This window comes from Microtus pennsylvanicus, chromosome 8, assembly GCF_037038515.1.
Source record: "Microtus pennsylvanicus isolate mMicPen1 chromosome 8, mMicPen1.hap1, whole genome shotgun sequence".
Classification (NCBI taxonomy): Eukaryota; Metazoa; Chordata; class Mammalia; order Rodentia; family Cricetidae; genus Microtus; species Microtus pennsylvanicus.
Window position 1 is genome coordinate 52,846,325 of NC_134586.1, and position 15,568 is coordinate 52,861,892.

The 15,568-nt window shown below is 43.4% G+C and overlaps 1 protein-coding gene across 37 annotated transcripts in view; it reads left to right on the forward strand.

Moving 5' to 3' along the window:
- Magi1 (membrane associated guanylate kinase, WW and PDZ domain containing 1) overlaps nucleotides 1-14,561 on the forward strand; it is a 625,393-nt gene extending 610,832 nt beyond the window's left edge. For 16 of the 37 annotated variants that reach the window (XM_075983417.1, XM_075983405.1, XM_075983407.1 and 13 more), the window contains 5 exons: nucleotides 4,434-4,527; nucleotides 4,686-4,746; nucleotides 5,584-5,727; nucleotides 8,255-8,393; nucleotides 12,263-14,561. In XM_075983417.1, coding sequence (XP_075839532.1) covers nucleotides 4,434-4,527; nucleotides 4,686-4,746; nucleotides 5,584-5,727; nucleotides 8,255-8,393; nucleotides 12,263-13,017 — 1,193 coding nt within the window. In that variant the 3' untranslated portion in view covers nucleotides 13,018-14,561. Of the gene's footprint in view, nucleotides 1-4,433; nucleotides 4,528-4,685; nucleotides 4,747-5,583; nucleotides 5,728-8,254; nucleotides 10,307-10,427; nucleotides 10,517-12,262 lie in introns of those variants that run through there. The other 21 variants (XM_075983419.1, XM_075983421.1, XM_075983423.1 and 18 more) reach the window with 2 other exon arrangements.
- The last annotated feature ends 1,007 nt before the right edge of the window (nucleotides 14,562-15,568 follow it).

Here is a 15,568-nt window from a genome sequence, read left to right on the forward strand (position 1 = left end):
GTCATGGCCCAGAATTTGAGAACCGCTGGTCCAGGCTATCACCTTTACTTTTATAGAGCTTCTACCAAACAAGACCCCTTACCTCTTCTGCCTTTTCATGTTTGTGATTAAGAAGGGGGGTAGAGTAGAGGAAGGGCCTCTTTCGTGGGTATGAGCAAGGGGGTAGTAAATATAGAATGACAGCCAGAAAGGCCTAGAAGATAGCTGAACATCCTGAATCTGAGCTTGAATTGTCAGAATCAAGCCATACTTGTATTACATAGAAATGCCCATGCAGTTTAAGTGGGAGTAAGAATTTAATCAGGTAGAGTAGAACGTGACTGAGCTTGGCTATTACAGAATCAAGTTCATGATAATAAAAATATGTATGAGCTTTAAAATGTAACTCATATTTCGTGTCACTGTTATTCAAAGTATTTGCTTATAGATAAGACAGAGCTTGGCAATAGAGATTCTGTCGTTTCCTTGGGAGGAGGAGAACAGGAAAAAGCTCCCAACAATGCAGAGGATTCAGTTTTCCAGTGCTGTTTTCAAATACTTTTTACACATGTGTTTGCATGCTGAAGTAGTTATGAAAAAAATGTATCTTGACTTTTCAATGTATATTTCATGAGGGAAGGTAAGAATATTAGCATGCTAACCACTTGTCAGGGGGTGGGTTGAAACCTGAGCTAGAAGCTACAGTCTGAAGAACAAGTGCCCTGGCCTAGAATAGCCCTCCCTTCACAGTGCCTCAAGAGCTAGGATTTGCTTTTCATCGTGTGTGATGGCTTTGAAAAATGTAGTAAAGTTCATCTTCAGTCCTCTTGGAGATGTAAGCACTATTTAATAAAGGGTACAGGCACTGTCTGGATTGTGTCATCGAAATGCTCAGTCTGCTCCTTGCCAGAGAGCTGACAGTCACATGCAGCGTGACACTCCCTCATACCATGGCAGTTAGAGTACAGGGGAATGTACTCTATGTATGCTCTTCTTTCAGGCCCCTTGGCACTATCTCTCATATAGGGCGAATGTTGCTTGGTGGCTAAGAGCTATAATATAGTGTTGATAATGGGCTGTATCTCCGTGTTTTTAAGAGTTGGACAGTGTTTTGGCAGATGTAATCTTGGTTTAATTCCAAATGAAGACTTAAATGTTTATGAAAAATCAGTATAATTTTATTGATGTTATAAAAGCATACTGGAAATCAAGCCTATCTAAACTATTTTGGTGCTCTGAAGTTGGCTTATAAGATCCGGTAGACAGGGATATGTTATATTTTAAGGAATCATTGATGGTGATTAGTGAAGTTACTGGTATTCATGTAGTAAAGTTAAAGCATTGCTTATTTGAAAGGAATGTGCCAATCGATTATGATATTTCTTGATAAATATAATTCCCAGGCCAAAAAAAGTAAGTTTTTGAAAATGAGTTGTGAGGCCTTGGGTTCACTTCCCAACATCTCCACTTGCTTACTGGGAGACCTTGAAGGTGTTTTCCTTCTCTGCCTCAGCTCCATGTCTGTAAAGGGAGACATTCATTGCACCTGCTTACTTTACGGAGAGATAAGAATCAAACGATATGGTGGTAATCATAATGGACCTCTAAGGAGCAATGTCTGCTTCGTACACTGTGCACTAGACACTAAGACAAACAATGGAATAAGGAAAATTCATCAAACTTCAAAGGAGAATATTGAGTGTTAATGTGTTTTAAATGCTGAAAGCTAAGCTCCAACACCCAAGCAATTTGCATTGTGAAACATCAAAAGTAATGAATTGAAGGAAAATTATTGATGGCATTCTATTTATACGTGTAGCGAGTAATTATCGTACGCCATCAAATCATGAAAGCAACATAAATACAAAATTTGCTTGACAATAGGTTTCAGTGTGCCCAGAAAATGCCGGTGGCCAACAGCACACAAACATTCTAAAGGAATTCACTCAGTAATTATAATCACTTTAATTACAGAGAAACATTCTTCTTGTCCCATTTAGGATTTTACTGTGGCCCAAACACCCTTGTAATTTCCCAGGTAACCCTTGTGCAATGAATGATAGTAAGCACTATGAAGTGTGATAGGAGACTAGTGCCCCTGGTCAAAAAGGTTCTGGTGAGTCATACTGACGGGCTGTGCGATCCCTGCATCTTGAACTAGCACAGTGGACTTATCTTATGAAATGCCATTTAGACTTACACCTTGGTTGTCCAGGTTAGCGGCCCTGGTATGGAAATGGTGTAATGAGCTGGTGGTGTTCCTGCAGTCTTCGGATAGCGCTCACCCAAACTCACCAGTATGCTCTGGATTATCCATAACAATGGTGGGAGGAAGTAGTGACAATAAAAGCTCCCACATAGTCTAATCGTTTTGAATAACAGTTATGTGTCAAGCACTATTCTCTTTTCTACTTGTAATCATTGCATCAATCTTAGAGACTTCTGGTGTTCCTCTTGTGCAAATGAGGAAACTGAGGCAGCAAGCGCTCATGTCATTTTGTCTAAGCCCTGTGCAGAGCAGGATGCAGAGCGTAGGATGCAGAACAAGGTGTCGTGCCTCTGCAGTCTGACCTTGCAACCACTAAGCAGTCTGGCTCGCGGCTGACTTGAGCACCCTCCCTCAGAGAGAGGGCACAGGACACATGGTATCCGTACCAGACAGAGAACAGCCTGAGAAGCGCTCTGAAGCACAGTCCCCTCTGCTTCACAGATTAGCTCGTAACCGACCACACACTCTTTCCCTGAGAACTACAGAAACATTTGATAAGAACAGATTATGGGGAGCACTGTCCCGAAACGTGACTGGGATACAGAAGCAGTTCTCTGGATCCAGTTAGATTTTGTGCCTTGCTATAAGAGTAATAGGCTCTCAGGGCTAGACTGGAAACTGTAAAAAAAAAAAATCAGATTAAACTTTGTCATTTTGCAGAGAGCTTAAATAACTTTAAGAAGCTCCCAGAGAAACTAATAAAATGTTTTTACTAGTAGCAAGGCCCAGGGGTGGAGTCGATATACCCTGGGCACTCCCAACACATGTGTCAGGCAGTCTGCTAAATGCTTTCTGTCCTTCATCCACAAGAAGGGATAGATCTCCTTTTACCAAATAAAAAAACCAAGGCTCGTACCTAAGGAGGGGAGAGCAGTGACTTGAATCTGGGTCTGAAATCTCGGAATTCAGGCATGGCATATAATGAAAAATAAAGTACTAGGGAGTTAGATGCAAGCCAAGTACATCCTTAAGGGATGAGACCAGAAGACAGGCTGCCAGGAGCTGGGATAAGTGGGCTGTCTTTTGTTCCAAGAATGCAGTGGAGAAAAATATAGTCCGGGTTTCTAGGTTTAGAATATCTGAAGTATTTCCCCATAGAAACCTATCGCACCTATTGTATTCTGCAAACGCTAGCCTGCTTCCTGTGAATCACAGCACTTGTGGGAACTTTGTGTTTCCAAGGTGCTCCATGAATGCAGTGGACATGTACAGGCTGATGCTAGACCTTCACAACCACAGGGAGTCTTTTCCTCATTCGAAAATATGTGCTAAGTTTCAGCGTCCATCTAACAATGAATACTGAAAGTCGGACTTGCTCATAGTTAGCTGCCACACGGCTTGATCTACATAGAAGTGATTAGAAACTAGTAAATGATTAGTAAATAGGGAATGATTAGCCATTGCTAACCAGTGATTATATTTCACATGCATGTCGGTGTGTGGTACATGGTTACACTCATGAATATTTTCAAATTCTGAGCCTCTATAAACTTCTAGAGATTAATGAAGTTGCTTTTGAATTTGATTAGTGGAGAAGAAAGTCAATTTACATATGAATATAATTATATTCATTACATTAAGGTGGCTTCATAATTTATATGACTTATATTTATAAACACTGGTTATTCTGATGCAAGTCTTAGAATTAATCTTTCAAAGAGATACGAAACGAAATTTGTCACGCACCCTGTCTTTTCAGTTGGGCTTCATTAAAAGCCATGGGGAAGAAAGTAGATGTATGTACTTAACAAGATGGGACAGCATTTCTGGTGTTTGGTATTCAGATGAGGAAATCAAGCAGACTCAACCACGTATAGCTGATAAATCTCAAGAATTGTGAGCAAAGCCATAGATCATCACCCTGTGGAATTTGTGAGCGCCAGCGTGGTGCAGTGCATTCATGGCACACGCCACCTTTCAGTGGCAGGACAGGAGTGTGATACATCCGTGTAAGCTACATTACATTGTGAGGAAATATCTGGTGGGGAGGAGAGTTGCGGGATACACATGGTCTTCGGGAAGGCTCGCTGACCACCTGATGGTTTAGAAACTTAAGACAACTATTTGAGATAGAGACAGGGAAGTCAGTCTGAATCTTTCATCTCAATCCAGAGTTTCTGCACGCCTCCCAGTTGGTTGATGTCTTCTCTAAGGCCTTCATGTCTCTTTATGCTCTGCCTTACAGAGTCCTCAAATGCCACACTGCTGACCAATGCCGAGAAGATCGCCACCATCACCACCACTCATGCCCCTTCTCAGCAAGGGACCCAGGAAACCAGGTCAGATGTGGCTTGGGTTCTCTGTTGTCGCTGGTATTGTCATGGCTGGCATTGCTGAAGGGATAAAGTAGCTCCTGCCTAATGTACAGACGTCTTTGATTTTTCTTTCTTACTTTCCCCTTGGACTGCTTTTATATTTGTGCCTCTCATTTTGGCAGGAACACCACCAAACCAAAGCAGGATTCTCAGTTTGAGTTCAAAGGACCACAGACTGCACAGGTGCGAGCTGCTTCTCTTCTGTATTCTTCCTCATTTCCCTCCGACTTCTGAATCTTAAGGAACCCTTATTTCAAAATAAACAACCTTTTTTTTTTTGGTGAGGTGATTTATCCAGATGTGTGCTCAAATTTGATTGTCTAGAAAATGACATTTTGTTTTTACTGCCTTTGAAAAATACTCTAGGTATTCTTTTGTGAGGCAGAAGAAAGAAAGGCTGTCACAAGACTCAGTGATCAGAGAAACAGGGCAGCTAGTGTCTTGTTTCTCATGGTTTTCAAAACCTGTTTCTGCGAAGAAAGTGTCTTTTTCTATACGACATGTCTCTAGCTGGTGAATTTCAGTTAAAACCATAGAGTGCAAGTCTCATCCTCGGGTTGGAAATGCACAGATAACAGTGATGCAAATGTGAGGAACACGGGTGATCCGAAGGGAAATGCTTAGCTGGCCTTCTTCTCCAAGCAGAATGGAAACTGGGCCCTCCTTTATAAAGGCTGACTTAGGGCACTGCTAGCATTTACCAGGTACAGGACATCTAGCATTACAGCAGCCAGTGGCTGGTCGGATGCAGTGAAGAGTTTTCCTGCCTCATGTGTCAACCGCAGCCCTACTGACTGAGCGTTGTAAATGTGTGCGTGTATATAGGCATGCTCATGCGTGCTTGCAGATTCAGGATTCCTAACTCCTCAGGTGGATGAAGATTAATAAAGATGGTTAATAAGCCAGATTCACTGAGGTGGGAGTTGCAGATAGAGTCTGTGTCTTTTTGCAAAGTCACTAAGAGAAATGGATGTGGATCTAACTTCCCCCAGAATGACTGCGTTTAATTTCTTCATATAGGAGCAAGATTTTTACACTGTGGAACTGGAAAGAGGAGCCAAGGGGTTTGGCTTTAGTCTTCGAGGGGGGCGAGAGTATAATATGGACCTCTATGTTCTGCGCTTAGCAGAGGATGGTCCCGCAGAAAGATGTGGAAAGATGAGGGTAAGTAGAGAGGGGTCCAGAGTGGTTGTGCGGATGTCCTCTGTGCTCATGTCTTGACATTCCCACAGCTGAATGTATGGCTCCTGTCATATTTCTTTCTAAAGCATACTTCAAGTGGTTATTTTCTGAATGACTTTCCTAGTCTTCTTGTGCTTAATCTCTTACAGAAGGCAGATCCTATCACAAGAAACTAGATAGTGCAGAATGCATAGAGGGCAGGAAATCCAAGCAGCCTATAGATTCTGAGTAGAGAACTCATTCATTCTCTGGTTGGTTACCAGCTCCTTCCCTTAGCCTCAGAGATTCCCAGTCAACCTTGGACCCTAGCTTGGGGCCAGTAGTTCCATAACATTGAAACTGGGGGTTGCTATAGGGGTGTCAAACCTTTTGAAATTATGAAATAACATTATCATCTACAAAATATCATACCAGGACCTCGAAATCAAGTTACAAAAAAACCAAAACTGCCAAAAATAATTCTCTTGAAGTTTTGAGTAAGAGTTTTGTGTTGGGCCACATTGTTAGCCATCCTCAGCCATGTGTGCCCTCATGCCACAGGCATGCCTAGCCTGAGAACTTGCAAAGACACATACCCAGGGCTCTGTGTGCTCTTTAGCTGTGTAATGTTTGTTATTATCGCCCATGTGAATTAGATGATTGAGAAGAGACAGATCCTCGCATATAAATAAGTTACATCACTTAAAACAGATAGAGAGCCACTACAGCAGTGAAGAGATCGTCAGGAAAGAAGAAAGTGGGCTGCCTGAGCAGAAAGACATACATGTGCATACACACACACAACACACACATGCATGCACACATGCACACACACACACAACACACACATGCATGCACACATGCATACACACACACAAGCCAAGAGTGAGAAACTCAATTGTGTTTATACTTGTTTTTCCATCTTTAAACTTTTTGCTTTTTGTTTACTCTTTCTATTTCTATACATTATTCTGCTGTGTGTGTGTGTGTGTGTGTGTGTGTGTGTGTGTGTGTGTGTGTGTGTGTATACATGTGGTTGTGCATACGATAGGATGACTTTCAGGGGTCAGTTCTCTCCTTCCACAGCGTGGGTCCCAGGGATCAGATTCAGCTCAGACTTTGCGGCAAGTGCCTCTGCCTACTCATTCATCTCACTGGCCCCAAACTGAGCCTTCTTAAGTGAGGAAGCAGAGTATAGTTTTGAGAATTAAACAGTGAAATATGATGGGTATTTGGGAGGAATAGTTTCTAATAGCATGAAATAGCATCATTCTACAGTTGTGCATAGCTCCTAAGACACATTTATCCCATGACTCCTTGAGCTGTGTAGTATGAGGCTGTCTTCATCTCCATCTGCAGCTGAAGAACTGAGCGGTGCAGGAGGTTGAAGGGCCATAGAATTGCTTGACAAAAGTGAAATGGGATCCAAGCTCATGGCAGATAGATAGATAGATAGATAGATAGATAGATAGATAGATAGATAGATAGATAGATAGATAGATGATAGATAGATAATAGATGGATGGATGGATGGATGGATGGATGGATGGATGGATGGATGGATGGATGGATAGTAGCCCTGACTGTGTTGGTCAAACTCAGATCCTTCTGCTCTGCCTCCCAAGTGCTGGGATTAAAGGCATGAGCCACCACACCTGGTTTTTCTCTCATTTTCTTATCACAGAACTCTGTAGGGTGATGTATTAGTCAAATTTCAGAACCAGATACCTACAGAAATTAGCCTAAAATGAAGAAAAGCATATTGTGCCTCATAGTCTCAGAGGTGCCTGTTTTGGGGTCTGTTTAGAAGGCAAAGTATTATAGTGAGTGGAAGGATGCGCAACAAAGCAAAACAGGGAGTAGGAACGAGTGAGAGGAAGAGGCCAGGGCCCTCTTAAAGGACATGCCCTCGGTCACCCGACTTCCTTTCATTCCCCCACTGATCAGTATCATTACAGACTGTGAGTCCAAGTCTTCATTCAACACGGGGGCTTTGGGGAACACATTCACCGCAGCAGGCACCCATAACATGCATCCCAGAGAGTGAATGAGAGAGCAAGGGAGAACCAAAAGACAGAAGACAGTTATCTGTAACTGCGCGACCTGATAGTCTATCACGTTGACCATATCCTTTTGATTTGAAACAATTCACTAGTTCTGGCTTACATCCAGAGTAAAGGACACAGCTCTCCCTACATGGAGCAGAGATCCTCAGTTGGGGCCATGGTACTACGTCCTCCTCAGGAGCTCCTATTCTCCTTACAGCTCCTTTGCTTCAGTTAGCACTTAACGTTATGTAACGTGCTACTTGTATAGTGTTCCTACTAATTGCCTCGCTCTCATTAGAATCTAATTGCCATGAGAGTTTCATATTTTTCACTGCTACCTCCTAAGCGATAGAAAAGGATCCTGGAACATGCCTCGTGTGTATGTGGGGGAATCAAGGAGGGCAAGAATTTCAAGTCAAAAAGACGTCCGGAGCTTATGAAAGCCCAGGGTGACCATTTCACTTTGTCTCTTGCTTTGACAGATTGGTGATGAGATTCTAGAGATCAATGGTGAGACCACCAAAAACATGAAACATTCTCGGGCCATAGAACTGATAAAGAACGGTGGCCGCAGGGTTCGTCTGTTTCTGAGGCGGGGAGACGGCTCAGTCCCAGAATATGGTGGGTCAAACTATGAAAACATCCCCTCCTTCCCTGGCATGACTCCATGAGTTTGTCTCCAGAACGGCAGCAGGAAAGTCCTTTTTGTTTCCCTATTCACCAGTGTCTTACCAGCCTCTCGCACCGTGTGGTTATCTGCCTCGCTTGTCCCGAAATCTCTACACATTTCATCCTTTGCTTGCTTCCATGGACTGGGGCGTGGCCTAAGACAAGATCTTGATAGCCCCCTTTCTGATAATCAGAGGGACCGTTCTGTCTAGTCCGACCAAGAGCGAAGGAATGTTTGTTGAACTGTGCCAAACTGTTTCTCAGATCCAAATGTTAGCACAAATGACTTACACAGTCCTTTAAAGAAGCAGGTTGCCTGACTGGTGTTGAGGCACAATATCTAGTTGGGTTTGTTTCTTTGTTTGTTTTGCTCTGTTTTGTTTTTTCGTTTTGTTTTGTTTTTGTTGTTCCTTTATTGCAGAGGTGTGAAATTTTGAGATATTGGGGAGGGGGGCTTTGCTCACTTTGTTTAGACTCTGTATTGACAGTTCTCTGTCCCTCTCGACTGGTCTTTGACCCCAAACCAGACCACCTGAGCCCACACTGTCACACAAACAAGAGTAAAGAAACATTGATCTATTAGCCATATGTTTTTAAATGATAAAGGATGAACTAGATTCCCAGTGCCCATCCTGAGGGAAACACACTACTATACCTTTCCTATGAGGAAAGCCAGTGATACGGAGAGCTCCTCTATCGTATCTTTATCATAGTTGGAGTAGACAGCAATGCTCTTTACCTAGCTTAGTGTTCTGATGGCAAAATAGTGTATATTGTAATAATTATGTCCTATTTATTTGAGATTCTTGTTTAAAATTTTAGAAAAAAAAAAGGAAGCTATGCCCTAGATGTAGGGCTTTTTTTCCCAACCAAAGGTCTACAGAAGTTTCTATAGAAACTGTGATTGAAAGATTCCCATATACATTGGTCCCCTTTATTCGGGATTTATCTGTTATCACCCTCTTTTCTGAACGTCTCTCTGCACAATCCCCAGATGCATTTTGGGCTCAATGAGATGCTCATTGGCAGACATAGTTCAAGGAGGAGAGTGGCTCCTGGACAGGGCAGGGCAGCCTCCCCAAGTGTTGGACGTTGGTACGGGTGCACAATATGAGGGGCCTGAGGTAAGGGGAGGGGAACCTTAATGACATCAGGTGCCCTGGTGGCACACTATGCTGATCTTCTGACCATTAGGTGTACTGATACCACTGAAACTGTGTAACATGTCTCCCTTTTCTGTCTTCCCTATGCTTCTGTTGGATGTGATATCTCACTTGAGAGTCATCGTCAGTAACCTGTGTATCTTCTCCAAACCTATGTCTGTTGCACTGAGGATGAAAATCCAACACTAACAAATGTTCTTTGGGCTGAAAATAAAGATCATTGAAATACATGGTTTTCCACAAAGGGTTGAACATGCCAGGGTTGTGCTACTGTAATGTTTCCATGCGTCATTTGGACTAAATCTCTCTAATTCTATTGATTAGAGTTACAAATGGGTTATAATATGTTAAGTTCCACTATTTTTCTGACTTGACTGGAACCTGCTTCTCTGTGAGGCTATTTTTGTAATGAGTTTTTTGTACTTAATTTAACTGCCGCGGTATTGGGTGGGGTGGCGGGAGGGGACTTTGTTCTTTGGTTGTTTATTGTTAATGCTTCCTATGCCAGCCTGTCATTGTTCCAGTTGTTTGAAAAAAAAAAAAGTCACAAAACAAAAAAACAAAAGGATGCATCATCATCTGGGTTTTCGAGTCATCTTACAGCTATCTAAAAACGTCGTTGTTCCAATTGCAGTCTCTGCAGCCTTGGGTGTTGCCTTAGACTCACTGGACAAATAAACTCTCTTGCCCTATGTTAACAAATGAAGGGGTTTTTTTTTTTTCTGTCTTTCTTGTTATAGGGAATCTAAATGTTCAACTTTTTCTCTTTCTCTCTTTCTCCTCCTCTCTGACTGTTCTTGGTGCTGGGCCCTCCCTCCTACAGCGATGATACCTCCTAATATCGCTGCATGTATGAGAAATGAAAAGCTCGGGGAGGCTTGCTTCTACCTTATGGGCCATAATCAAACTACGGTTTGTAGCTCAATCAATACTAGGTGTTTCTGTGCTGTGGCCTAATTTCCTCATTGCTTCTGCTTAGCTCTATTTTGATATGTTTGGCAATTCATTCTGAGCACCCTGCGTTCTTTGAATTGTAAGTACACGGCTGACCCTGTTGAAGTGTTGCTCTCCCTTGTCTTAAGAACAGAGTAAGAATGTAAGTTAGGTTTACGGCTCTCTAAGTGTTTCTCTCCCCCGAGTGTGGAATGGTTGTCTTTGTCCCGGGAGCACCCCCAGCATTTAGACAGAATGAGCCTTATCACGGAGCTCTTCCCTGGTAGGTGAGGCTTTGCTGGAGAAGAAGGAGAGATTCCTGGTTGTTCAGGTGTCTATCAGCAAACTCTAGCCTGTGAATCAAATCCTGGTCACAGCTTGGTTTTGTCAATAAGTTTTATTGGCGTATAGCACACCCATTTTTTTTAAAAAAAAATGTTTTTGCACCACAGTGGTCAAGTTAAAGAGGGATCGCTGACCCCAAATAAATGTTAACAGCCCTCCCCCCGTAGGAAGGGGTCCTAAGACTGTTAGGACCCATGCTGTAGACTATATCTCTCTCTTCGATGAGCCTGTCCTGGGTTTTGAGAGATCATTCGTGAGACAGACTATCTGGTTACTGTTGTCTTAGCTGTCTCATGCAAGACATTGTTAAAGCCCTGTATCCCCCACTGCAGCTCAGCAGCCCAGGCACCTAAAACGTGATAGCTTTATCATTGCAGCAAAACATCCTGCTTTGCAAAGCTCTCATAAATTCAAGAAGCTGCCTTGAATGGTTGTAGTGTCGGTTCAGATAGTTGAGTGATAAATGAGACTTGCCATGGGCTGTCCAGCGTTTAGATCCGAACTGAGAAGCAGTCCGATGGCTCCTGAATATCATTATGGCTGCTTCTTACATCATAAAGGAAGGTGCTTTTAAACATAGAGATTTTATAAACCCCAACTCATCAAAGGTGCACCTAGCAACCTATTCCCTTCCCTTTTATCCGGCAGAAAGCTTTTTTAAATACAGTTCCTTGTTTTTTTGTTTTTAACTTTACTCGAAAGTAGAAAAAATAGTTAAATGTAAAAGAAGTAGTTTAATGGCCCTTCAAGCAGGTGTCACATTTGACAGCTGACATTTGCCCCATGTGTTCCCTAGATAACCCCCTTTGCCCAATACCCTGAATCATTTTTTTAAAGTAGAAATATGTTTTCTATGACCTACCAAGCAGGAGAACAATCACCACCCAGATAAGCCAGCCACTATTTCTAACCCCCAGATAGCTTTCCTCAAGCCCACCCAGGCCTGTGGCCTAGGTTAATTTTAGCCAGAACAAGTATTCTGCAAATAAAATGGTATTGGAGGGAAACGGAAGAAAGGCTAAGGCCGGGAAAAGGCTGATGGGTGGCTAGGGAAGAGCAGGTGTGGATCAGGGTGCAATCGTCCTGGTACCTCTAGACAGACCCTTCAGTTCTGCCTTTTAAAAGCTAAAACCATTTATAATTTCTCCTATGGTCTGTCTTCGGGGTCTAGGGAATGGTCAGCTAGATGTTGAAAGCCATAGCGCTAGTTTTTAATCCTAACTAGTTGTAGTAATACTTAACCAAGATTCAGTTGGCTTGGAATCTGCTTTAACAGTTGTTTGTTTGTTGTGACTAATGAGTCCAGTGTGGGAGGGAACCGGGGCCAGGAGCCACAGGACCTTCTTGTTGAACTGTTGCTCTTGTTTTTCTTCCTGGCAGACCCCAGCAGCGACAGGAACGGCCCCTCCACCGGTGCACAAGGTGTTCCGGAAGTGAGGCCGGGGCCGCCTGACCGCAGACCTCATCCAGCCTTGGAGTCCAGTTACCCACCCGATCTTCACAAATCATCACAACATGGGGAAAAGCGGGCACACGCGAAGGATCCAAAAGGCAACAAGGAGCACAGCAAACAACCCAACGAACACCACACCTGGAATGGAACTTCTAGAAAACCCGACAGTGGGGCATGCCGGCCCAAAGACCGGCCACCCGATGCATGGAGAGACACACAGCCGGAGCGGACAGCCACCAATGGCCCCAAGAAGCGGTCCCCAGAGAAGCGCAGGGAAGGCACCCGCAGCGCTGACAACACTTTGGAAAGGAGGGAGAAGCATGAGAAGAGAAGGGAGATGTCCCCTGAGAGGAAGCGAGAGCGGTCACCCACCCGGAGAAGAGACAGCTCCCCCAGCCGCCGGCGGAGGTCCCTCGAAAGACTCCTGGATCAGAGACGGTCCCCAGAGCGCAGAAGAGGGGGCTCGCCTGAGAGGAGAGCCAAGTCCACCGACAGGAGGAGGGCCAGGTCCCCCGAGCGCAGGCGAGAGCGATCACTGGACAAAAGGAACCGGGACGACAAGGTTGGCCACCGAGACAAGGAGGAGACTGGTCTGAAGCCTGAAGCTGGGAGAAGTCCCCGAAATCCCCCGGAGCAGAGAAGGCGACCTTATAAAGAATGTAGCACCGACCTCAGCATCTGAGACTCCAGTCCCATTGCAACCTTTACCGTGTCAAAGGTTCTAAGAGGAAGGTCGCAAACATGAAATAATTTAGTTTCTTACCTGAGGAAGCATCTACACCTGAAGAGACCTATGAATAGTAATGGACATTTTATGCATTTGAAATCTTATAAGAAAAAAATATATATGAAAGAAAGTCTTGTGCCTGATGTATAATATTAAAGAAAGTATTTTTAAATGCATACTTTTTTTTGAAAATTATTTGCCAAAATGATGGCCCAAAGGGATGTATATTTTGTTTCTTCACAAGCTATAGAATTGTTGAGAATTGTTCCCTCTTTGGGGCAAGCTATTTCTCTTATAGATAAACGGGGCTATGGTCCGGTCCTCTAAGTAAATGCAGTTAAATTGAACTCAGTATAAACCCTTAGACGTGAACTAGTGCTGTACTGTAAACCCTTGTTTTTCAGAAACACAGAACACAAAAAGGCAAACTTCTACTTGTACGAACTGAGGGCCTTTAGGGTGGATTAGGGTGGCCAAGCTGCATGGCAAGAATACTACTACAAGTGAAGGATATTTATGACGACCGTGCACAGCGCTGAGAAACTTTATCATCTCAAACTATAGTTGCTTCAAAGAATGGTTTGTGCTCTCCCTGGCCCAGGAAGGTGCAGAAACAGGATGTTTGGCTGCCATGAACCAAATACAGCCTTAGCTGAGATGGTCAGGTTCATCAGCTCCACCATAGACTACATTTCCCATACAGCAGTGCCCATCACAACCTGTCAGTCTCTAGAAGGAGCAGACAAGCTGCTTCTGGGCTGTGTGGTCCCATAGGAAGCTGAGTAGATGGACCTTGTGCCTCTGGGACCAGGGAGACGGAAATGTCTCCAGCATGAAAAGAGTGCCCTCCCCCAGTGTTTCGCATTAGCTCATGGTTGCTTTCTGCTGAATGGGAGCCGAGGAGTGGACTTTGGTGGAGGAAACCTCTCTCGTGATATTTCAAAAGCATTGGGCTGCTTATTCCCAGAATAGCTGATTATGCACTTTGAAACCGTAACCAGGTCTGAAGGATTGACTGAAGGGCAAGGCAGAAAGCGATAGCTCCAGTAGTTCTTGATGTGCTGGGAAACCTCCATCCCCATGACCCTGTTCTTTGCCCGTTTGGGGGCAGCAAACTCAAATGTAAAGGTTTTTCTTTCTACCATAGACCCATTTTTCTGAAGCCCCTGAGGTGCGGTTGGGTCAGCTGTAGCCCTGAGAAGCGGTTTAAGTGGATTACTGCCTAGCTGAGCCAAAGTGTTTGCTTGTACCTGTTGGAGCGCTGCAGCACACCGCTGCTGACGGTGCACTCGTATTTCTCTCGTACTGTTTTGCATTTTCCATTCAGACACAAAAACTTTGCAAGTCAATCACTGTTGTTCCTATGGTACTGTATTAGGGGAGGGGAGAAAAAAGACAAAAAAAAAAAAAAGAAGAAGAAGAAGAAGCAAACCAGCCAATCATTGTATGTAGAGTTTAAAATTGTAATTAATAGAGCCTGTTGGAAAAAAAATAAACAATTGTTGCCTTTTTTTGTATAAAAGAGAATTTATGACAAAAATCTAGCTTTGAGGAATATGATGTGTGTTTCTATTTCTGAATATGAACAGATTGATTCTTGAGAATATCCTATAAACTAGATCAGGTATGTAAAGTTGTCTAAAATGGGAGGCTATGTAAGTACCACTAAAGCTTTAGTTTGTTGGGGCTGTCGTCTCTCCATGGAGAGCCTGCTCATGAATAGTCAAGCATCCATTGCGTTCTCTGTTCTCCCCTCATTTATTTCTTGCTTAATGCTCTTTCTGTGTTGATGAAGAGCAGCGTGTGGGCCAATCTTTTTATAAAACACTATGCACATATAAATATTACAGTGTTCATAGCTTTATTTGATTTAGGGCTTCTACATCACTTTACACTGAGTAGCTATGGTTATGTGGACATGACCAAAGTTCTTTTCCTGAATCAAACCCAGAGTACATCGTGTAGCTAAAGGGGGCGGGGAGTCTGTGGTTACCATCAGAGTTTTTGCTACAAGCATACATTGACTATAGTACTAATGCTGAGGAAGGCTACAGTGAGTGGCAATGTTTCTTTCATCGCTTTCCTGAGAGCGACCTTGGAGGTGTCACACTTGAGGCTCTGCCGCTAGGGTTTTTCTCACTACTTCTAGCACAGTCTGTTATGTGACTGGTTCATCTTCTCGATCACAGCCTATGGGTATTAAATAAGAGTCAAGGATGATTTTTGTATTGCATCCGGAAGTTAACATCAAGATGTCCTGTCTCATTGTAAGAGATGGTATTCAGCATTTAAAGTCAGTGCCACCCACCTGAGCCTGGCTCAGTTTCTGAGGAATTTTGCTGTAGCAATGTAACCTTCGTTCTGTACATCAGACTTCATATGAAAGTATTGTGCTTTCAAAGTACAGAGAACTATACACTAAGCAGAAAAGTCAAATTCTCTGCAGTCTACTGTAACCTTTATGGGAAACTGAGTCTTGTGAGCCTTTTCTCCCCAACCTTCCACT